Source organism: Cuculus canorus, chromosome 2 (assembly GCF_017976375.1).
Source record: "Cuculus canorus isolate bCucCan1 chromosome 2, bCucCan1.pri, whole genome shotgun sequence".
NCBI lineage: Eukaryota > Metazoa > Chordata > Aves > Cuculiformes > Cuculidae > Cuculus > Cuculus canorus.
Genome location: NC_071402.1, coordinates 134,782,402 through 134,805,706, shown reverse-complemented (window position 1 = coordinate 134,805,706; position 23,305 = coordinate 134,782,402). Strand labels below are relative to the sequence as shown.

At 38.7% G+C, this 23,305-nt stretch overlaps 1 protein-coding gene across 6 annotated transcripts in view; it reads left to right on the top strand.

The window, feature by feature from the left end:
* The window catches only part of PPP1R9A (protein phosphatase 1 regulatory subunit 9A), a 141,999-nt gene that overhangs the window by 63,294 nt on the left and 55,400 nt on the right, over positions 1-23,305 (top strand). For all 6 annotated transcript variants that reach the window (XM_054057171.1, XM_054057174.1, XM_054057173.1 and 3 more), the window contains exons 3-5: positions 13,887-14,019; positions 14,488-14,608; positions 19,264-19,368. In XM_054057171.1, coding sequence (XP_053913146.1) covers positions 13,887-14,019; positions 14,488-14,608; positions 19,264-19,368 — 359 coding nt within the window. The remainder of the gene's footprint in view (positions 1-13,886; positions 14,020-14,487; positions 14,609-19,263; positions 19,369-23,305) is intronic.

Sequence of the window (23,305 nt, the reverse complement as noted above, 5' to 3'; positions counted from 1 at the left end):
ATGCTACAGACTTTGGAAGCCTGGTGAAAGAATGAGGGAGTCACAGCAACAGCTGGGGTGCCCCAGCCTGGGCTCCATGGGGTTCCCCAGCACCTTGTCAGTATTGACAGCACTGGGTACTAGGCTTTGCATTTGATTCTCTGGAATTTCAAATTCATCATATATTGGTATGTAGGAATCATTTATAAAATCTAAATTTATGCAGTAAATTTAGGCACAAAGAGTGGAATTGTGTGAACACTTCATGCAAGCAAAACTCATTGGAGTTTCTATACCTGTTTAGTTTTTCTACAGTATAAGGGGTAGAGTGAAAAACAATCATAATGTAGTCTTCCATCTCTTCCTCTTGGGGCTGATGAGGTCAGTTTTGCTGTTGAATTTCAAGGCAGTAATGTCAGACTTTGTGCCTGATGTCACAGCAAATGCTGAGGTTGAAAAATGTCCAGAAATACTGTTGAATTGAATCACTTTAAATGTCTTTGTCTTGAATCCCTGCTTTGTAACATTATTGCTGTAGTCTCATTCCAAGCTAGCATTATTCATTAATACCAGCTTATCCCCATGATCCTTCTTTCTCTTTGTCTATTCAGTCGAATATACTGTGTGCACACATTTGTAACCTTCTGTTTCTTGCTCCATTAATATCATATTGTAAATTTCACTTAGGGCTGGTGCATTTAAACCAGCTACACAGTCAGACCAGGGAACCTCTGTTCTTGGCTCCTGTTAGAGTCTCTGTTACCCCAGGTACCATATTAGGAGGCATTAGGAAGACTAAATTCCTCTGGAATTTCAGACTGTCTGATTTTTGAAGCATTGGTGTGGTTTAGTGTAATGCAATACACTTGGTATGAATGCTTAATGGATCAACATTCTTTTGCTTACTCTAGGCAGTTTTACATCTTACGAGGATGCAATTCATTGTGCTAAACAGTGTGAATGTGAAACTATCATTAGAAAAAATGCAGTCAGCCAAAATGAATTCTGCCTGCAGGTGCAATTAAGGGATTGGTAAGTCTACAATATGAAGTAATTGAGTAGTGACCTGGCACTGAGAATGCTGCATTGCACTTTCCATTTGAAAGATGTTTACAAAATACAGCAAACCCTTTGCTGTATTACAGAAGCTTTGCCGTTAATCCTCTTAGCCTCTGCCTGTTTGTCCATTTTTATATACAAGCAATGGCATTAACTGGCTGAACGGCTGGGTTTTGGTGGGAGCGGGTGCCACAGTCCTACTGAATTAATGCAACACCTCATTAATTAGTCGTTGCATGGTGATGTTTATGTGAATATAGCAAGGCTACGAAAGGCTTTAGCTTCATTAGAATCACAAGCATTTTAGTCAATGCAGAAAAATACCTGCTTGTACTAGAAACTAAATAATGCTGTGACATGTGCTACCTTAAACTGGGGGATTGTGTTTACCCTGTACCGAAGGGCTGTTCAAGGGCTCCCTAATATCTAGTGTCATACTTAAGCTATGCTTCAACTCCTAAGCCATGTATTTAAGTAATGAGTAGGCTGTGCGCTGGCACTCTGCAAGGGAAGAGTTTAAAATGTCTCTGAGTTTTTCTTAATAAAATATAATTAATAATATAATAGTAAAATAATAGTAATATATATATTACTATTTTTAGTAATCCAAGCTCAGTTAAAGAATTCATTGAGGAAAAAATTCTCATTTAAAAAAATGCAAGCATCTCTTCATTTAAGATTTTTATATGAACTTAGTTGTGAAAGGTGCTGGTGGGACAGCCTTAGAGATTCAGAAGGGCTCTTGCTATGGTCTGGTGTGGGAGTGCATTTGCCTGTTGTCACTTGGTCTGAGGCAAGGCTGTGAAGTCTTCAAGCACTAGAAATCCTTCTCCCTGGCTTACTCAGTCTTTGCTGCATCTGCAGCAGTATCAGTAAGATGACCAACTAGTACTCAGTGCAGCAGCTGGTAGGAATGAGACAAAGTATATGAGAGTCACAAGAAACCTTAGGGGCAGCTGCAACTTTGCACCTCAAAACAGCAGAGCAGGATTTGTGGTGATGTAACATTGAGAAAATTGGATAACAAGTCAAAATGTTTGTACCTATCTCGTTTCTTGCTCTCTTTTTTTCTGCCTTAAGTAAAGGGGTAGATAGCAATGTGTGATATTTCTAGTGCATTTTGGACGTTTCTACATAAAAGCATTTTATTAGTTCTAGTTCCATTTATAAAATGTCATAAGTTCACAATACAAATAGTTGGATGAACTCTCTCTCTGTAATACGTTCAGCAAATCTTCTAAATTAATGTCTGTGATCACTTTTTTGCGCCCTTTTCTCCTTTGAATTGTTTTTTTAACAGTTCTGACATTTGTGAGTGAATAAAATGAATTGATTGAGAATTTTTTTTTTAGATTTTTAGTGAATATATAGGTTATACAGTTAATATCTGCATAAATTTATTATAAATAGAAATAAGAATGTTTTATGAATAGTTAATATTTCAGGTGTTTTCCTCATAGAACATTTGTGACATGCTTACGCTGTGTGGGCATCTTGACTCGTAGGCCGAGGGAGAGTGAGATTGCTGATAGAAGAAACACTAACGTTTTGATTCATGGTGACATTGCTACTGTATGTCAGGCTGTACTAATTGGTACTAGAAGCAGCATTTACTCTTGGCGAGCTCACATGTCACCCTCTTGAAGGCAGAAGAAAAACAGCACTCTCGGTTGCGATGTAGGTTGGCAGTGTTGCAAGGATCTGGAAGAAATACTGCAGGAGATTCAGGAATAAATGTCTAGGGACAGAAATTGCAACTTTGCTCTTCTACCAGTTTAGACTTGTTTAGACACTAAAAGTCCAGACTTGAGGCTATACTATAGTATAATTAATTTGTCAAACTCTGCTCACTATAAACATTCTCGTTTGCGTGCCTATTTTCATGTTCAAAGATAGAATGAGTTCTCAAGCATGCTAGTTTGTTACCGTGGCAATAGAGGGGCTTGCCAGAAGAGTGACAAAATGTATCTGCTCTCTCACTGGAAAAGAATTTTCTTCTTAAATATTCTTGTTAATATTTTTATTATTTTTTTTTGTGAAGCGTGGCTCTCGATGTGCTCTTGTTTCAGCTGCTTCTTCGTTGTGGATGGAGACACACTCAAGGTGTTGGCAAATATTTTTGCCTTTCCCTGAAAAAGGAGTGCAGCTATAGTCAGCCAAAGCCTTTCAGGTTTAGAGGTCAGTGCTGCGCTGCTGTAAGCAGCAAGGTGTTAAATTGCTGTACCCAGATCTCTAACCTGTCTGGGATCTGTGAAAAAATTCTGGCAAGAGACACTTCTTGAAGAACCCCAAGCTTTTTGGGAATGAATACAGTGGAGCGTCGCTCTTGGCTCTTTTCCCTGCAATTGTAAGCTACTGTCATGACAAATACAAGGGTTTTTTTCTCCTGATTTGTATTCTGTATTTCTGAATTGTTGGTTTCACTAAAAGTAGATGGTAGTAGATGTAAACAATTGCAAAGTAAATTTTTGTCGGTAACTTCCAGTAATACACCCTAGAGTTAAAAAAAGGGCAAGGTCTGGCTGAAGGAATGGATTACATGTGAAGCGTGCCTGTGAAGTACTCAAAATTTGAAAACCTGGGATTCTTATATGATCAGTAAGGCTCAGGGGAATCACCTCATGAGTCATTTATTCATCCCATTATACTCCTGCTTCCTAGCTGCTGCATTACAAAAACCAACCCGCTGCCCAAGAAGATTTAGACTTAGGTATGCAAAACTCATCTAGCAGAATTCAGTGAAAATCGTTCTGTGTATACCATAAAATTAAGAGAAAAACAGGATAGTATTGAAATTTCCTACTTGTAGTAATGGTTATGACAAAAAAAAAATAGTGAGATTAGAAAGAAAAAAAACCTCATGGAATTGTAACCTGTCACTGTATGCAAAAAAAAAAAGTAGGAATATTCAGATAAGGCTGTATTAGATATCTTCTCAGCTCTGGGTTTCAGTGCACCAGGCTGCTTTACTCGCTTACTAAAATAAAACTGAGACACAGCAGCCCTAATAGCTGTGCAAGTTGCAAATTCTATGCAAGCCATGTTTCAATACCAGTGAATCCTTTTCAGTCTGTCCAGGGTGACCCTTTCACAGTAAGCAAGTTGAGTTATTTAGATTGCCTTCCTGCAAAAGATAAGTCTGATGTTCAGCTACTCTACAAGGGGTCACATGTTGAAAGCGTGGAAAATGAGCTTAATAGAAACAGAAAAGAGAAATAATCTCGTACTTTGAGTTGAAGTAATTCAATATTTGCCAGTGAGTGAACTGTTTGGGTTTTTAGGGTTGCTTCGGGAAAATAGCTGAAGTTTTTTCAGGATTGGTTTAGAGGCATATTTGCACTCAACAACCTAGAGATCATAATTTGTTGCTTGTGTAGAAAAGAAAGAAATTATTTCTATCAACTCTGTTCCTAAAGTTTCGTGTGAGTGGGATTACTGCTCCAAAGGGCAAGCCTGGTCTATGAGGACTTGTGCCCACGGGAGACAGTTCGTCTCTACTTCTCATTTTTCAGTGTGTGCTAGAGCAAGGTTATGAATGAGGACACTGGGTGTTGTATAATGAAGAGACCAGCATTGCATTTTGTATGGCTTCTTAACTGTTTAAGTATTAATTTGTTTTCAAAGTAACTTATCTTGTTCACAGATCCCTTGAAAAACGTGAAGACATGATGGTGCAGGGCTGTGGTCCCACTTGTTTCCAGCAGGCTTTGGACCCTAAATCCAACCTAAATGGCTGCAGATTGAGAAAGTTCACATTCTGCCACTGCAAAGTTCATTTTAATCAAAGTTAGTTCCCTTCTAGTAGGAGTTTGCTGTCACTGAAAGCAGTTGCAGTAACTCATTATTAAACAGCAGGACAACCTCTCTCCCTGGTTTTGAACTGCTGTTGGCAGTAGTGGTGGGGCAGGCTGCATCTCGGATGGTATTGTTTCGTTAAATGCTTTACTGACTTTTTGTCCCAGCACTTGTTGCTTTGCAGAGATCTCATGTTCCAAGGTTTCTGAAAGAGGAGTGTTGCTTGGCAATTCCTTTGAGTGTAATTAGCAGTTGACTGGAGATTATCTGTGTCAGGGTAGCCGTAGCCTGGGTCAGTGGTATATGCTGCTATGGAGGAAGGAGGCGGAGACTTTGAGAAACGCATTACATTGAAAAAGCACAGGTGAAGTCAGAGAGGTGTCTGTTCCTCCCCATGAAGGAGGGAGCAGCCCTGCTGGCTCACTGATGGAGTTAAAATGGGAGCCACTGTCTGGAGAACAGGAGTTTCTCAGAACTCATCTGGTTTTTGTGAGACTTGAACTGTGGGATTTTCTTTTTTTTTGACTGAATATTTTCAGAAGGGAAAGAGTCCTTTCACAAGGACTGAGGAAAACTAACCCTAAGAAGAAGGCATCTTTAATCTCCTCATTGATCCTCCTTAGAGTAGCGCACACAATATAGGATGTTTTCGGCTGAGAGTGTGTTACTTAACTGCTATAAAAATTTTTACTTATCTTCTTCACTTATCTAAGTTAAAATTTAACTTATCTTCAAGGAGCAAGGTTTTAGATAGCACTAATATGTAAACTTACTATTTTCAGGAGATCTTAATCTCCTTTGTCATATGATTCATCTGTAATGACACAATATTACCTAAATAATGATCAGGAAAATATTTTACATTCTTGGAAATTACTCTGTAAGACCAGATTGGTGTTAGATTCTATTTTACTCTTCAGCACCATTGCTTGTTTTTGGTTGCTAACTACTCTGAATTGTCATAAATAAGAGTAAAAGCATGCAGTTTTCACATGTGGCACAAATCTCATCTCCAGCTACAGTGATTTTGTATTTTTTGTCTACATAGACAAGTCGCGGAATATATGTAGACATAGCACATCAGCAATAAAAGAATTACAAACTGAATAAATAATAAATGTTAGGGTATATAACTTTCCTTATTCTAGGACATTACTTGATGAAAATGGGTGTTTTAAAGAAGTCACACCTGAAACTGAGCCAAGTAGCAGAAAGACGGGGTAAAAACTGTGTACACAGAAAATTTGTGATGACAGATAGAAAGAGAAATCTGAAAATTTGACCCTCTGCTTGAGTTAAAGTTCCAAGAAGGTCACATTTTATACAAATATGTCACTGTTGAGTTGCACAGAATTTAAAATGCCCAGGTAAGGGCTTTGTAGTGGAGCAGAACTTTGATGCACTACTACATTGGTGCAGCCTTCTTGAAAGGACTTGAGAATTTTAGCTTGGGTACTTCCAGTCCCTGCAGCTCCTCCAAGCCGAAGCAGTAGGACTTTCTGATTTAACAGTAGTGAATTTGGTAGAGAGGTCAAAGAGAGTAAGCAGGTCTGTCCTCTCATCGTTGACACCAGGAGATGATCCATGTACCATCAAAGCAGTTCTGGATTTGTGTTTTGGCTTGAAACTGCACTGTATAAAAATTAAGATCCTGCTTTCAGTTGAAATGAGCTTAAAAGTGAAGCGTGCCTGGTTGTTTAACTGCTTCTATTGGAAAGCAGAACCACACTCATGTTTCAGGCCTAATGAATGTGTGTGATTAGTCAATGCATTTGAGTGGTGTGTGTCCCACCAGGCAGTGCAGCTGTGGCATGGTTTGGGGTCAGCATCGGTTGGGTGCCTCTTCTGGTAAGCAGGCCAGGTGCAGGACATGCTGTGGTGGACAGAGCTATATGGATGTGAGCCGAGATGTGTTGGCTCTGCTGCAGGACGGTGACACTGTGGGTTTTTACTAGACATGGTCTTTATGACTGTGCCAAGAGACAGAAGACAGGATAATGTGTGCTAGATAATGTGTCATGAGATAATACTTTCCAGTTCATATCGGCAAATTGAATAGTTTGGTTATGCATGGCAGCTCCTGGCTCTCTGTTGTGTGTCAGAAGGGGTCTCTGTAGGACAGAGAAGTCTAGGGCCCAGACATGTTTAGAATTTTAGGAATTGAAATCTGCTGTGCATTTCTTTTTGCCACAGTTTCAGGCTGCTTCAATCAGACCTTCATCCTACCGAGCTTTCAGAGGGAAACCCCAAACTTAGTTTTAGTGTTAGGTGGTAACTTACAATATTGCAACTGTCTTGATTCCCATCTGTGTCTTGTCCCTGAAATTGCTTCTTGGGGAGATTTGTCTCCTTGGTGCTTCACGTTAGTGACAGCTGATGCCCACACAGGCTTTAGGGGAGTGCAAAGCCAGGAAAGCATGTGAGAGCGTGTGGAGGCTCCTCCTCACTGACTCCATCCCTTTGACTGTGACAGAGCCACCAGATATTGCAGTGGTGGTCAGTCCATAAACGTCTAATTCTTCCTATGGCACTCTTAAGGCTCTTCCTCACTTCTCTCCCTGCAAGAGAGTTTTTAATCTATTCAGAACAATAGGTGATTGTAAAACTGCTCTGAAGAAATGGGCAGCTGCCCTGGGAACATACCTTTTCCTCCCTACAGAGGGCAAGGAGATGCTATTGTGTGCTTTTCTAGACTGAAAGACCCGAGAAAGTACTAAAGGCATCATCTACAACTTGTAATGTTTTTCTCAGTGTCTTACGTCAAAATTACTTGGCCACTGTGTTTCCTTACTTGGATTCTTGCTAACAAACATAACAAAACTTGTCTGAAGTTCCAGCTGTTACTGTAATTAATAATAATGCTTCTAGTACAAAGTATTTATGATTTCGATCCATTTCTGTATTAAAGACAACCTCTGGGTTTTCATCTTTCTCGAAGTCAACAGGGTGAATGTATGTGGTAGAATCAGCCGAAGGAAATTGTTATTACTGTCATTATAATTAAGATTGTCAAAGGATGCATCCACCCTGTCAAGTTGATTAGTTCCCTTTAGTGTCTGCACATTTCTTTTTTTTTTTCTCCCAGTTTCAATGCAGGACAAACAAGTTTATTCACTTGGGGAAGAAAATGAGTGAAAGGAAAGATTACTGTTTGTGCTTTAAGGTCTGCACTCTCCACATGCAGATACTGCCAGTGCCAAGTCCTCTGTGAGTCTCCCCCACCAAACACATGGTATGCCCTGGAGGTGGGTTAAAACATAAAAATAGAAGGTAGATCTGCAATTATTTACCTTCCTGCATTGGATGTCTGCACAGTAATGGTGTATGGCCAGAAGACCTATTTGTTCTCAGGGCTTCTCACCAGGATGTATGGAATGGTGGCCTGTTTGATCACTGGTGCTGTCTGCAAAGAAGGTGTGGAACAAAGGCGTTCCAAATTTTTAAAGCTTTAAAAATGGCATACAAGAATGGTGATAATACCAATCATCACTCTGAATTTGCTGTGTGTACTAAAGCAAGCATCAGTGAGTATCGTGTGTTCCTCTGGGAAGCCACATTCAGTCCCTTGGCAGTATGTGACTGCTGTTTCTGGAAACATGGTTCCATGCAGGACTTGGGAAAGCCAAATTCTGCATTGAATCATAGAACGATAGACTGGTTTGGGTTGGAGGGGACCTTAAAGATCATCTAATTCCAAACCCCCTGTGATAGGCAGGGACACCTCCCAGTACATCAGGCTGCTCAAGGCCCCATCCAACCTGGCTTTGAACACTTGCAGGTATGGGGCATCCACAGCTTCCCTGGGCAACCTGTGCCAGTGTCTCACCACCCTCATCATGAAAAATTTCTTCCTAATGTCTAGTCTAAATCTTCCCCCCTCCAATTTATAGCCATTGTCCCTAGTCCTATGACTACACAATTACTCCATAGCCTAGCTTCACTTTCAAAGTGACCTCTTGCACACCAGAGTTACAAAACTTTTACTTTGAATTTTCAGGAATAAGAAACTGCTGGGGAAAAGCAGCAGTTTACTGGTCTCACCTGGCATCGTTACAGTGAGTTAGTGGCTGTGATGCCTACTCCCCTGCCTAGAATGGATGCCAGAGACATTACTTGCTGGCAAACATTCCCTGTAAATGCTTGTGCCATTTTCTTCAGCACTACTTTCTTATGCATGGTGATCCACCCACGTGGAAATATCTCACCCAGATGACTGGGTCAGATCTTAGGTGTTGTTTGCACTTTCTGAAGAGAAGTATGAGAAGGAGGTTTTATGATAGCATTAGTAAAAGTGGGTGGAAAGTATGGTTTCAGGAGAAGCATTACACAGTGATCAGAGTATGTGTTGGCTGTGGCCCCTGGCCTGGAATGGCTTGGTGTAATTAAGAGTTGTGCATGAGACTATTTCGGAATGTGGTAGAGACACTTGGATAACTGCAAGTGTGTTAGAACAGCTATTGCAACAAGTTGTCCTCCACCAGTATGTAGTTCCTGCAGGATCCGTTTCCCTTTTAGCAGGCACCAGTCATTGGAGGGGTAAAAAGCACAGGAGGCAAGGCAGTCAGTAGCAGTCGGACCTGGAATGAGGTCGTGTTCCTTGGCACAAATAGCAAAGACATAGACATATCCAAGGTGTACTCGTTACGTTTGGGACCTTCTTAAGACATCGGGTGAGACAGTTTTTATGTTGCAGTTTATAGTGTGCAATACTAATAACATGGTTAATGCAGCACTGAGCTGGCCACCCTGTGGGGGTGGATAGTCCTTATGATTCTCCATTCCGACTTCCTTTGAAAAGTAAGAATTTTCCCTGCCTACTGGATACTGCCAGCAAAATTCTGTGGAGATTTATGGTAGTTGAGAGCTGTGAGAAAATGCCCCAAGCATGTATAAGTTTTCCTTTTTTTCCCAAGAGTAGTCAGTTTGGATCTACTGCTTTATTCTAGTTGTATTCATAAAATGGAATATTAGAACTAGAATGCAGGGAGGAGTGTTCTGAACTAGAGTTTGCAACGTGTTTTGTTATTGTTGATGATGTGTCTAAATTGTCCTCTGTCACTGTTCTCTGAAAGAGAAGCAAGTGGTCCTCTATGTGTGCGTGTAGTTTCCCTAGGGGTGCCACCCAGGGTGCCTAACAATCATACTTGCTTCTTTGGTCACACAGTTTGTCATTTTTTTGGTGCTGGCTGAATCACTGATGGCCCTTTTTCTTCCACTTCAGAGAAGGTGGAAGTATGCTCTTTTGACAGCAGCTCTGGGGTGAGCCCATCAGTTCATTTGTTTGTTTCGATGTACGTGTTGAGCTTTGGTATCCATTCGTTTCCTCTGTTGCTGGATTAGGAGTGCCATTGTAATCCTTGTTAATGTCATAGGTGAATTCCGTGGAAACTTATTTTTTTGTAAAGGGGAGGTGCAACCAGAGATTCAGATGACATATTGGATTTTTCTGACAGAAAGCTTTTATAAGTAGTGGCTCAGGAGACTTTATTTTAGTAGTTACTTAGCCAGTGTGAGGGCAAAACCGAAGCTTTTAAATCACAGGGAATGGGAGAATTCCCACAAGTCTGCAGTCCTGCATGTGCTGGGAAACACAGCAACAGCAGACTTGTCGAAGTAGGTCTAATTAAAAAGTTAAGCGTACTTTGTGTATGAGTTATAAATATTTCTTTTATTTTTAGCAGAGTAAAATCTTGAGTGGCAGTTCTCATGACTGTACTGAGCAAGCAATTTGTTCTTGTGGTGGATAGACTGTTTCACAAAGAAAGAAATTTTCCAAGCACAAATTTTCTTTTCTTCATTTTAACACCCAGACATTCATTTAATGGAATCAGTCAACCATTAAATATGATCATGCAAAATGAGGTAAATGACATACAAGAATATCTTCCTTCTTCCCTTCGTCAAAACACACATTGAAGGCAGTGGGCAAGATGATGTGACCAATGTACAAAAGATGATGAGTTAATGCCAGATAGGAAACATGTTTTTTTACCTTGATGCTCTCAGGGATCCTGCAATCTCAGACTGAATGCTTAGGTAAGACACTAGATAAGAGTGGCATGATATAATTGGAGCCATAATCATAGCTGTATTCACCACCAACAGTACTTCAGTCCCCTTCTCATGTGCAAATCTAAATATTCCGAAACAGTGAGCAAGAATCAAGACGTCATCTCTTCTATCCAATCTGGTTCAAGAAAGATAATCCCAAAAAAGACGTCGATATATGATTTGGTGCTTTGAAAGAAAGTTTTTCAGAAGCACACTCAGTCACTTTGCAACAAATCTGAAGCTGCTGCCACAGTATAGTGATGCCAGTCATTGAACAAAGGAAAAGAATGAGGCCAGTTAACATGATGAAAAGGAATCCAGAAATAAATATACTCATATTGTGACATAGTTTTTCCCTGTACCTCGCCCTCATCTGTTCTTTGTCTTTGGCAAGCAGTATTTATCTGCCCCTCTTGACATCCTTCAACAGCTAGTGACTATATCTCCATTTTCCATTGTAACATTCATCTCTGTTCCACATTTGAAACAGGTCTCTGTGATCATGTTGACAAATGAGACAATCTGGGCTAGACTCACAGCTGTGGTTTCTAACCTGTACTTGCTTGCATGACTGCTGCATTTCAGACTTAAAGACTTGTGTTCAAATCTTAGCTCAGTAATGTTTTAGTTGGGTCCAGCTCTACTGATTAGTCCTTATTATGGTTGGTGTCAGCATGAATGAGGTTGAGTTTGGATATGGAACCCTTTGTGGGAATAGTCACCTTGACAGAAAACCACAGAGAAGGGAAGCTGCTGGGCTGGTTACCCACTAGCCTGTGGCAGGACTTCGCGTGGCTGTTGAGTAGGCTCTTCTGACTGGTTTAATCTGGTTTTGTGTGACAGTAGAGATGGTTGCCATGAGTTGTACATCTCAATCAAAAGATAAATGGAATAGCTGTATCTGCTGCTTTTTCACTACATACAGGCCAGTGTCATTAGGTCTGTGGGTTGTTTTCTAGATTGATATGGCCTGCAAAGAAAATCATGTTCACGATTCTTCCTGCCTTCAAGTGTTCTGAGAAGGAGCAGGGAAGGGTACGTAACATGAAAAAGGATTTATCTTATGTAAAAGAGGTCTGTAAAAGACGTGTAGTAATAAAAGACTTCTCAGAACTCCTCCTTCAGGCTTTTAAGGAGGTGTGGACACCTTCGATTTTGTTTTCCATTTTAACTGGGAGTTCAAACACCCAGTGGAGTTAACAACAGGAGCAGAAATTAATGCATTGTTCCAGGCTTGTACAAATACTAGATGCAAGTGCAGTTATTACATCCACAAACAGAAGCTTAAGGAAAGAGTTAAAGGTAATGATTTACTGTTTGAAGGGGTTGGCTGTTTGCATGATTTCTCTGTTTGTTCAGAACTCGCACATAGATTTTGCAGGTAATATTAGACCAAGTACAATGTAACGTTGTCTTATGCTTATTCCTGCATCAGTGTCTTTTCTCCAGTCTTATTTATACAAAGGCAGCACTACATGTTCAGCAGCATTGGACCATGTTTAGTATGTGATATGTTTTACCTATCTTTTGCATGTATTTATGAAGGCTTCTTAGGAACATGATTTAGTCAAAATAGCATTTTTCCTGCCTCACTATCACTAATAATCAGTGTGAGATAGGTTTATGCATTCTTGTGAAACATTTATCATCTCAGTCTTCTTGCAAGAGGCAGTTTACTAAGTGTTCCACATTGGTGTAAAATACAGGAGTTAAAATTTCCATAGAGAGACTCTTCTGTTTCAACCATTACTTCATATAAAGATTTTTTGTATATGAGTTGTTTTTGCAGTAGCTTTATGGTAGCCTTAATGCAAGCAGGATAGTATTTGATAGCATTTTTGTATTGCAGCCTTTATATATTTGCTATTTAATGAAATTAATCTGCACTAATAGCTTTCTGGACTATTGCATTGCACCCCGCAGCAAGCTGGCATGCTTGCTGCAGGGGCAGTTGTTAAGGAGCCTCCAACAAGGCTATAAGAGACCAGTTTTCTTGAGACTTTCTGAATACATGTGTAACTACGTAGCACGGTGCAGTGTTTTATGATGTAAGAGAAACAGTGATATAGAAAAATATGTCTGCATAATTGTATCTTCTGTAGGGTGCCTGTAAAAGAGGAAGAGGGGATATGGGAAATTGTTTTACTTTATTTGAAGTAATGAACTTGATACACATGTGTGACTAAAGTTCAGTAAAATTTTTACCACAGATCATGTGTATCCTTTTATTACTGCCAAATGTGGACAGTTAAGTGAATTAGGCTGGCAAACTGACCTTTAAAATATGAAAACATGCTTTTCCTGACAGTTTGAAGTTCTTGAAGGTCTGAATAATCTGTAGTTGAAGGCTGTGTTCATGTTGAAAGTATGATGGAAAGTAGCATAGATAATGTAACCAGGTTAATGCAGTCAATGTTAAATTACTGCTTTAGAGCTGAAATAAACTTGTAAACCTCGTTAGTTTAAAAAATATCCATGGCTGTGTCTTTTACTCTTCTAAAAAGTTAACACATGACTTGAAATATAATCTCTAATGGTGTCAATAGGCAGCATAAATGTAGATTAGTATCCTTCAGGTCTAGCTTTGGTTGGAGGAATGCAAACTGGACTATCAGTAGGAGAAAAGACTGAAACAGAGACTGTTGCAGATTGTGATTTCAATGTATTTTGCTTTTTCCTGTCTGTGAGTCTTTACTAATAATACATTCTTAATTAGTTGAAATAAGTATTTTAAATATTGAAATGTACAGGCCAATTTAGTCATTCAAGATCACCTTCTGCACTTATAACCATAAAAGTCATTTATACTCAATTGACTTTTGCAATCATATTTGTGCTTTATATGAATGAAAAAAACACTGAAATTTGAATGAGCAGGAGAAAGCTGTCTTTTAAAAGCCTTTGCAGACTGCAGCATGACAGGACAAGAGCAGTAGCTCTTTTCATAAGTTGAAAGGTTTTTTTTAATTGGTAGTTGAGTGGTTTTTGGTCTGTTTCTACAGGTTTTCAATACATATTCAAATGAAGACTATGACAGGAGAAATGATGAAGTTGACCCAGTGGCTGCATCAGCTGAATATGAACTCGAGAAGCGTGTAGAAAAGCTGGAGCTCTTCCCAGTTGAACTAGAAAAAGGTATGCAGTCTGCTGATTCCAGTTCCTGTGACACTGATCTGCAAGTCTGAGGAAGTCCACACATGCCTAGGGAGCCTATCTGGGATTTCCACAAATCTCTTGTAGTCACCTTGGGTTTCTGGATTTCAAGAATTGTTCGATAAGGAATTAAATAAGCAGTTCAGAGACAGGCAGTGCTTTATTTCACAGAGGGAATTGTTTTTGTCACTCTATTAACACATGATTTTACACAGTTTTGATGTGGTATTTTCGTTGTCCACTGAAAAAGGCTTGATTGTTATTCTGAGCTCCTCGTAAGGGTGAATGTGATACTTTTTGTGTGTAATTAGATAGTAAAATAATAAAGTTTTTAAAAAGAAGCAAAAGGATGTTAATATTACTGACCAAGAAGAACCAAATTATAAATGTTTATTTACCAAATAACTATATAAATAAAAAGTAAGAAGCTTTTGCTTTCCTTTTTCACAGATGAAGATGGACTTGGCATAAGCATTATTGGAATGGGAGTTGGAGCAGATGCAGGCCTTGAAAAACTAGGAATATTTGTCAAAACAGTAACAGAAGGTGGGGCAGCAGAAAGAGATGGCAGGTAAACTACACTCAGTATTTGGAAATTTCCCAAGCAATGATTACTATAAATTATGGTTTTCATAGGAAAGAGTTGATTGCTTGATGTGTGTCATGATAACTCAAAGCTGCAAAGTTTGAACACTTAATTGGTAAGGTCCAAATACCTGATGTGGTCATGAGAAGACAGCAGTTTGGTGCATTGAGTTTAAACCATTACAGGAGAACAGATTTGCCAAAGATGTGTGTGTTTGTGACTAGCTGAAGACCCGAATGCTTTGGCAATAGTAAAGCTGGAGGTTCCAGTGATTGTGTATCACCTTTGAAGGTGGTTTAGATTTTGAATGTGTTGAGCTGCCCCATGTAGTTTTGCCTTCAAACCAACTTTTAAACAAGCAATACTTAGGAAAACGAGTTCTGCTTATCATTTTATTAGGAGAAATGTGTTATCTGAATGCTTTAACTCACTAAATACACCTCCTTCCAACTTTACTGACACAGGCTGTTATTTGTATTTCTTATTATGCCCAGTCTTCTGCTCCAGAGTTCAATTTTTCCCCTGCAGCACTGGAAGTACCTTAATCAACTGGAATAGGAAACTGCATCATAAATCTTGCCCACTAAAGAAATGAATTGGTGTTTATAGTTTTATGTGATGCACATATAACACCTGGTTGCTTCTGGAGTGGCTTACTTGGTATGTGCAGATGAAGGAATTCCTTCTGAACATACAGTATTTCCTACTGTATTGGACAGTGATCTATATGTTACATAATACCTGCCACAATCAGGCCAATGTTTCTCATTGAAAAAAACACTTTACTGTGTAATCAATTAATAATGAAAAGTATTCTTAAACATCTTCCAAACTATATAATTTGTTGTTTTGTCCCAGAGCATACCCTTTGTAAATTTGCATGCAAATAAAATATTACCCATCTGATACAACAGTAATTAAATCTAATTATATGTATTCTCTGCTTCTGTTTTTAACCATTAATGATTTGTTATATTAGTTATAAATAATGCTGAAACCAAACACAGGTAAGTGGAGTGAGAATGAACTCTAAAAAGTTGATATAGTCTTCTAAAAACTGTATTGCAGTAACATGGTCCTTATTGATGAACACCTATAGCTTCTCAGCCAGTCAAAAGGTTGTTCTGCTTTGGAAACTTGGCACAAATTGAATCAGAAGGCTCTACATAGCGTGAGTTTTGTAAAGTTTAATAACATTGCTCTGAAACTACTGAAGTATATCATATTCCAGATTGGGCTTGCTGGTATCTTTGCAGATCGGATATTTACAGGTACCAGGTTGAAGGCCAAGTTCTGATTTATCATAGGCTTAAAAATTATGAAGGGAAGAAGCTGACACCTCAAGATGTCATGACTTCATCCATTACTTGAAATGTAAATGCCAGAAGGCATTAAGCTTGCGACTGGCATTCTGTGTGAAATTCTGTGGCTGAAAATCCATTATTCACTACTGCTCTATGATGATCTATGTTTTCTGTTCCTCTCATCGTTCAAATGTTTGAGTGGGCTACAGAAGTTAATGTTCGGACACAAGTCTCATTTCCCTAGATGGCATCTGAAAGGGACTTGGCAGCAGAGAAGGAATGGTATCTTTCTTTGGCCATGCTAATATTTGTGTTGGTTTTCAACTGGGTGGAAACCAGTTTCTCAGTCAGCTGAGAAATACCCTCTGATTTTCTCTTTGAGAGCCTGACTCACTTGGGAAAAAGATATGTAATCCTCTCAGTCAGAAGCAGAGAGTTCTGTAATGAACTGCATCGACTGTGAAGGGTTCTGTTAACTTCATCTTTGTGAAAAACCTAGTTAATCATTATCACTGATAGCAAAACAAAGTCTCCTAGCAGAAAATAAAACTATATTTCAGCAGTTCCGTCAGATATTCTGAATAACCGCATAGCAGTCTTCAAGCAGGCTCTTCTGAAACTACAGTTTGAAACATTAGAATATCTAGAGGTTAACTCCTATCTTTTATTGAAAGACTCGTCACATCAGGATATGAAGTTGATAAGTAATAACTGTTTTTTAATAGTATGAAAAATATTAAATCAGTCATTCGACTGAATATGAGACATAAAATCTTTTCATGGATGAATTCCTGTTTCTTGCAGATCATTGTGTTTATGAATCATTCACATTTTAAAGTATTTTGAAAACATTGAGAACAACAGTTTTGAAACACATTCTTAACTTGAAAAATACTCTGAACTTTGGCTCTGCATGGGTTAAATTTTTCATTTCATCATACAGAGAAGTAATTATGCAAGTAATTTGTTCGACTTTAGTTGGTTCAGTTTTGTAGTTGCTACTTAATTGAAGTGCTGCTTCACATAGGCAAAGATTTATGTCATGACCATTAGAAAATAATTGTCTCGGAAGAATTGCTGATTTCATTAATACCAAAAGCAGTTAAACCTCTATAATTCAAGCTTTGGCAACCTGATCCTATTTTTTTGTTCATATTTGAAATTGCATATGAGAGACAGGGGAAATCTAGAGCTCGTGATGGAGGGGGCTCTAAAAGGAAGGCTGCCCAGGGAACATGGCTGTAACAGGCTTTTGGTGTAGATGGTGCCTGGGGTGGCTTCTCTGAGGGGTTAGATCTAGGGTACAGGTCCAGAGCTGTGATGGGAATGGGGCTGGAGAGGGGATGCCCAAGGAAGAGGAAGGTGGCCAGGAGAATATGGCTGTGACAGTATTTCATTCTGGGCAGTATAGAATGTACATGGCAACAGACAGAAAACTTCTTTCTTAATTAACTGTAAGTACATAATTTGAATAACATAATAAAATTATGTTAATTTTGTGGTTGTTGATACGTATGTATGCTCATATATAATTAAAATATAGGTATGTATAGAAAGAGAGAAGATTTTGAGAACAGCAACAATAAAAATAAGACTTAAAAATGAATGCAGGAGTTGTATGAACAAGAAATAAGGAGGTACTGAATATGCCTAGAGAGCAAATGGAATCAGACTGCATTACAGTACATCAAGATAGAGCCACTCATGAAGTTGCAGGCAACAGTTCTCTAACATGATGTTTTAATCACCTGAAATTCTATGACTGTGTATCTGTATGAGCACTGCTAGTCCGCTGCATAGTTGAAGTATGTAAAATGTTGTAGCTCAACTGCCATCAGAAAGGAATCTGATCTTCCACCATTTAGTTTTCAGACAAGAGGATGACAGCATCCCACTCAGTGGGCGTCAACTTCTGAAACTTCTTTACTTGGAACTCCTGCAGCCATCTGAGTGCACTTCCCATTTGCTAAAGTTAAAAAAACATGTATAGAAATACAAAATATTGGTGTAATTGATGTGTTTATTACATGCTTCTGTGAAAACTGAAATAAAATTCTGAGATTAAAATGCCTGGTATGATTTTCAAGATACAAATTTATAGGCTGTCACAAAGGTAATTTTGAAAAGGTTTCTTGCATACAAAAGGGAGATCCTGCCCAGAACACAGTGACGTTCTGTAGTGTGAGGTTGCCAAAGAATAGATCTTGTATTTCTTACTCATCAGTGGCGTCCAAAGAACTGAAACTAGTTCTTCAACACATGTAGAACTGCATAGCACTCTCAGACTTGACAGTGAAATTAGTATCCCCAAGTCAAAACACTTCAACCCTCTCTTTAACCTCTGTTGTTCTTTGAAAAGAAATCTTTTTCACTAAGGTACTAAGATATTAAATACCTTAATTTAGGTATTTTCATGTAATTTAAATGGGATTTTTTCGTAGTCGTTTCTTCGTTCCTTTGTAGTCTGTAGTTTTAATCAGTGGCATCCATGTAAGGACTTGAAATTTGCTCCTTTTGGCTGGTTCTGGATACTGGGTTTAGTTTTTTCATTTTTGAAACTATAGGCATTCATGCGTTTCTAGAGGACGTTTTAGCGTAGCAGTCCTCCTTCCAAGCATTTCTAATCCAGATGAGTCTAATGCCTGCCCTAGGGATTTTGTAGCAATGCTCGCTTCAGATAAAAGTGGCATGTTTTTTATTCCGCCTGACTTTTTGCACTGAACAGCATATCGACTATAAGTAGGTGTTTGGTTTCAAAGTGTGTCCTCGTTACAACGATCCAAGGCCTTTTTACTGTATGTTGCAAGATCACTTTTACCCTGGGATTTCATCTTTTTGGAGCATGTTAGATGAAATATTTTAAGAGACTAGGTCACAATTAAGTCTGACGTACAAGCTCTTTTATCCACAGATGAGCAGGTTGTTTTAGTTAAATATCACATTTTTTTTCCATTAGCATGAAATACCAGAGCTGTGTCTTATGCTGTTTTTCAAGACTAACTTAGGAAAAAATGATACAAGAACTGTTTGAGTACCTCATTTAATTTAAATCGTATGATGGATTCAAGAGTTTATGTTTCTGTATTTATATACAAATAAAGTAACTGGACGATCAGTGCAATTAATTTTGATGATACCTTTGATGCTGGGTTTATGAGTTGTCTGTGTGCAAGTAATGATGCATTTTTCCTCTTTACCTCAATCATTTTAAGACCGAATTTTTGTTCAAAGTATTTTTTTTAATTAAACTAAAATAATCTCTATATGCTAAGTTTTGATGAAAATTCACTAAGAATTCACACATTTATTTATGTATTTGTGGTTTTCCCTTGATAGGATCCAAGTGAATGACCAAATTGTGGAAGTTGATGGCATAAGTCTGGTTGGTGTTACCCAAAATTTTGCTGCAACTGTTCTTAGAAACACCAAAGGGAAAGTCAGGTGAGTATTTTAGAAGAAAAAAAAAAGCAATAGAAAAAAGCAATAGAAAAAAATGCTTAAAATTACCCGACTTCTTTCACAGGAGTCTCAGCATGCCCAGATGGAAGCAGAGCTTTTTGGCCTCTTTGTGCCTTCTCTGCTTTTATCCCAGAACAGGGGTGAACTTACAGGGATAAGTATTACAGATTTTTGTTTTGACTTTTTAAATATGACTGCTGAATGAAGCTAAAATTGCACATGGAAGGTGTCTCTTCACTCGTACAAATCTCTGTGGGCCTCAAACTGTTTGTGTTAGCTGGAATTAGGAAGCCATCAGTGTTGGTCAAATGGAAACTGTGTTGCTACTAGTCTTCTCCCTGTTCTTCCACTGGGATGCCTCCGAGTTGGGAGAATAAGGCAGTGAACACTGTGCTGCTGAAGGTGCTCCTAAGCACAGAGGAGAAAAGAGTATGGGATTGTCATGAATGAGTTTTTCCACGTAAAACTCTTATAAAAGCGTGACTGAATAGAGTTTGATGATAAGGTCGTGCTATTACTTACTACATGGAAGAAACATGCAGAGGGAAAAGGAAGTTAGATGTGTTTACAGCCAAAAGATTGTACGTGTGCACACAATTCTCTATGTTGCTTAGCTAAGGTTTCAAAGTTTCATCATGCTTATTCCCAATTCATTTACCTCCCATCTGGTCATCTGGTGTGAGTTTGCTGCAGAGTTCAGATCCAAGGTTTTGCTAAGCAGACTCTCAGGCATCAGATCATTCTGTCTGCCTGTCTGACGTCGGTTCATGCTGCAGTTTGAATTTGAATCTGAGGTTTCAGAAAGTACTCTCTCAGACATTGGATTTTATAAAATATATAATTTAATGCAGCAGCATGGTCAACCTCAGGGAGAGAGGCTGATATAAACAAAGAAATCTCTGGGCAATTATACCCTTACAGAATGTTTACGTGCACCTCACGTGGTGATTTGGTCCAGTAGTAATATTTGGGTCTGGAGTCTTCCTGTTCCTTATTGGATTACTCACCTGTCTTTCAGATAGGTTGTTTTCTCGTCTAGGTGCATCTGGTATTGATGGTCTGTGTGCCTGAAGCCTTTGTATTTTCTTGCTCTTTGTTGATTCTGGAGGCCATGTTTTGAGTGAACAGGTTGTATGTGGTGGGAAAGTTTTTGACTGGAAATTCCCAGCTTGTGGCCTCGTGCTTCAGATTGAGCCTTGTTACTTATCCTAAGAAAGCTAAGCATACAGTATACCAAGTTACACATTATTATAATTCTAAATGATTTATTCTGCTTAAAATATTAGATATTTAAGCTAGACAACTAATCCCTGTTAAAAAGGAGAATTGCCTGGCATGCAGTCCAGCTGCCATCAAGGGAGTATTCAAATGGAGCTCACCAGTGATCTGTCATTGATCAAAGATCTCATTCCTTTGAAGGGCAAGCTTGAGAGAAATCCTGGCACAACAGGAGATCATTGCCTTGCAGCCACACTGTCCAGCAGGGCAAGCTCAGAGAAGGCTCATTTAGCCTCTCATATTTATGGGATAAAAGTGGTTGATTTGTCGTCAACTATATATTAGATGTATGCATGAAACTCCTCATCTCCACAGCTTACCAATGTTTGCTGTGTCCCTCTGCTTCTCATAGGTTTTCTGGAGGAGTTCCTGGCCTCGCTGCAGGCAGGCCCTTACCTTTTCTGGAGCCTGAACCAAACTACTGCTGGCTTGGTTAAGAGGCGGTTGAGTGCCTCTGTCACATGGATGCAGTAGTGTTAACAGCTTCTGAATTGAGGAGAGTAACATCCCATTATTAATTCATTGAGCTAACGTGGGTCCCTGAACCATCTCTTGGATTCTGTTTGTTCCTGTGTGGTGGTTCATTGAAAGGTAGCTGTGTAAAATAAATTAAATAATTAATAGGCTAGAAAATGTAACATATACTGCAAGTAAAATTCTAAACTAGCGTATAATAGATACAAGGCTGTAAATGTTTGTAAATCAATAAGAACCATGTTTCCGTCAAAATGAACTGTTTTGCTACTTAAAAGCCTATGCAGTCACATAGTTTTTCTGTTTAATAGCTTGATGACTTCAGCAAAGATTTAACTCTTTCTTATTAATTCATCTTGCAAAGCAAAAACCGTTTTGTAGTCACCCTTTGGGTTTCTCTCAAAATCCTCCCTAGTGAATACAGCTGGATTCTTTACTTAATGAGTTTGGGTCTGACTTCTTTTCAACCATGACTAAGCTATTGGTGATAGTGTATGCAGTCCCCCTCAGACGGTGTTATGTGCTGGTGTGCACATTTCCATAGTAATTCTATTGCTGTTCCTGCACAACAGTAAGGAATAATGCTGGGATGTAGGTTCCACAAAGAATCCTGGGGATGGTTGATCAGATTTTTATTTGAAAGAAGTTATTTAGGAAAAAAGTTGTTAGAAATTGTGGTGCAATTACAGGTGAATCTATTTCTTTGTAAAGTTTACAGTTTTAGTTACACCAGTATTATTTCTGCAAAGACTCACGCACTGTGAGTGTCCCTGCTGACTTTAATATAAAAATGAGTATATACTTTATTAAGTTTTCTGCAGAGTTGATACCTTCAAGCATGAAATCCTTAAGACAGAGAATAATGTCTTCCTGTGTTTCGGTACACAAAGCATATGCCGTGTATATTTTGTGTTTAATGTTTTAGCTGAAAACAAAAAAAAGAAAAAAAAGAAAGTGCTCATGTATGGGTTATATACAATTTATAACCGGCTTAGTTTCTGTAATTATTATTGTATAAGTTACAGAACAGAATACTTTCTTCCATGAAAAAATAATGGGTTTGCAGGAAGCAAGAAACATAATATGATTTTCACACAGAATGTTCCTTGAGTCTTCTCTTGGGAAGTAAATTACAGTCAGACCAGTTACAATCTAGACCCTTTTGTCATCAAATAGTGGACTGTAAAAATTATTTCTTCATTGTTGCTGAGCTCACAATGAGAAGTGTACTACGTATCCCATCCCATGCACAGGAATCATTGGCTTCTGATAGGTCTCATTTATCACGGAGAGGTGTATGGACTTTTACATTTTTCCTTGTAAGTAAGCTTAAGATATTGAGCTTTCACGGGAAAAATGACTCGGTGTATTACTGCCACGACTAGATAAGAAAACAAATAAAAATATTAAATTAAAAATAAAGTTAAACATAAATTGTAATATGGATTCTAATATAAAATTATATTAAGTAAACCAGATGTGTAGGTGTCTGTATGCACATTGCCATACTACGTGTTTAGCAGTCTCTTACTAATGCATATGTCTACTTAGAAGAAAAGAATGGGTAGAACTTGCTGCAACTCCTCTTATTTTTGCTTTGTTTAAAACTTCATGGAAAAAAAACCCTCAGAGAGACTACTCTTCTGATTTGCATTGGCCAGCTGTAAAACATGTGATTCTTTTCCTGGTTTATGGTGAGCTGGGAGTGCTACTTGAGATGGCCAAGCATTGTGTGGTGCAGGCTCTGCCCAGCTTCTGCTCAGGTCTTGGGCCATTGAGCTGTTTGATGCTGTGCTGGCACTGGTGAACTGTATTGGGTGGTTTTACTCGAAATCAGAAATGGTTCCAGTAGGCTTTTATTTTAATGGAGAGAGATATTTTATGATGCTTGATGTTTTGACATTACTATAGGTTTAAACATTTGCTTGTAAAGTAAGCGAGAACTAATATTGACAAGTTCAGGTATGAAAGAAAATAACATGTTTATATCTTGCTGATTGTTCCTTTTCCTGTATGACACAAGGGTGGCTGCTGCTTGTTTGTTGGAGAGAATGATTGTTTTCAGTCAGATCCTCTTTTCCAGTTACATCTGTGTTAGAGCTGGGAAGGAGAAATCCCTTGTCTCCACTCTACTTGACAGAGAGTGCTCACCTCTGCACCTGAGCTG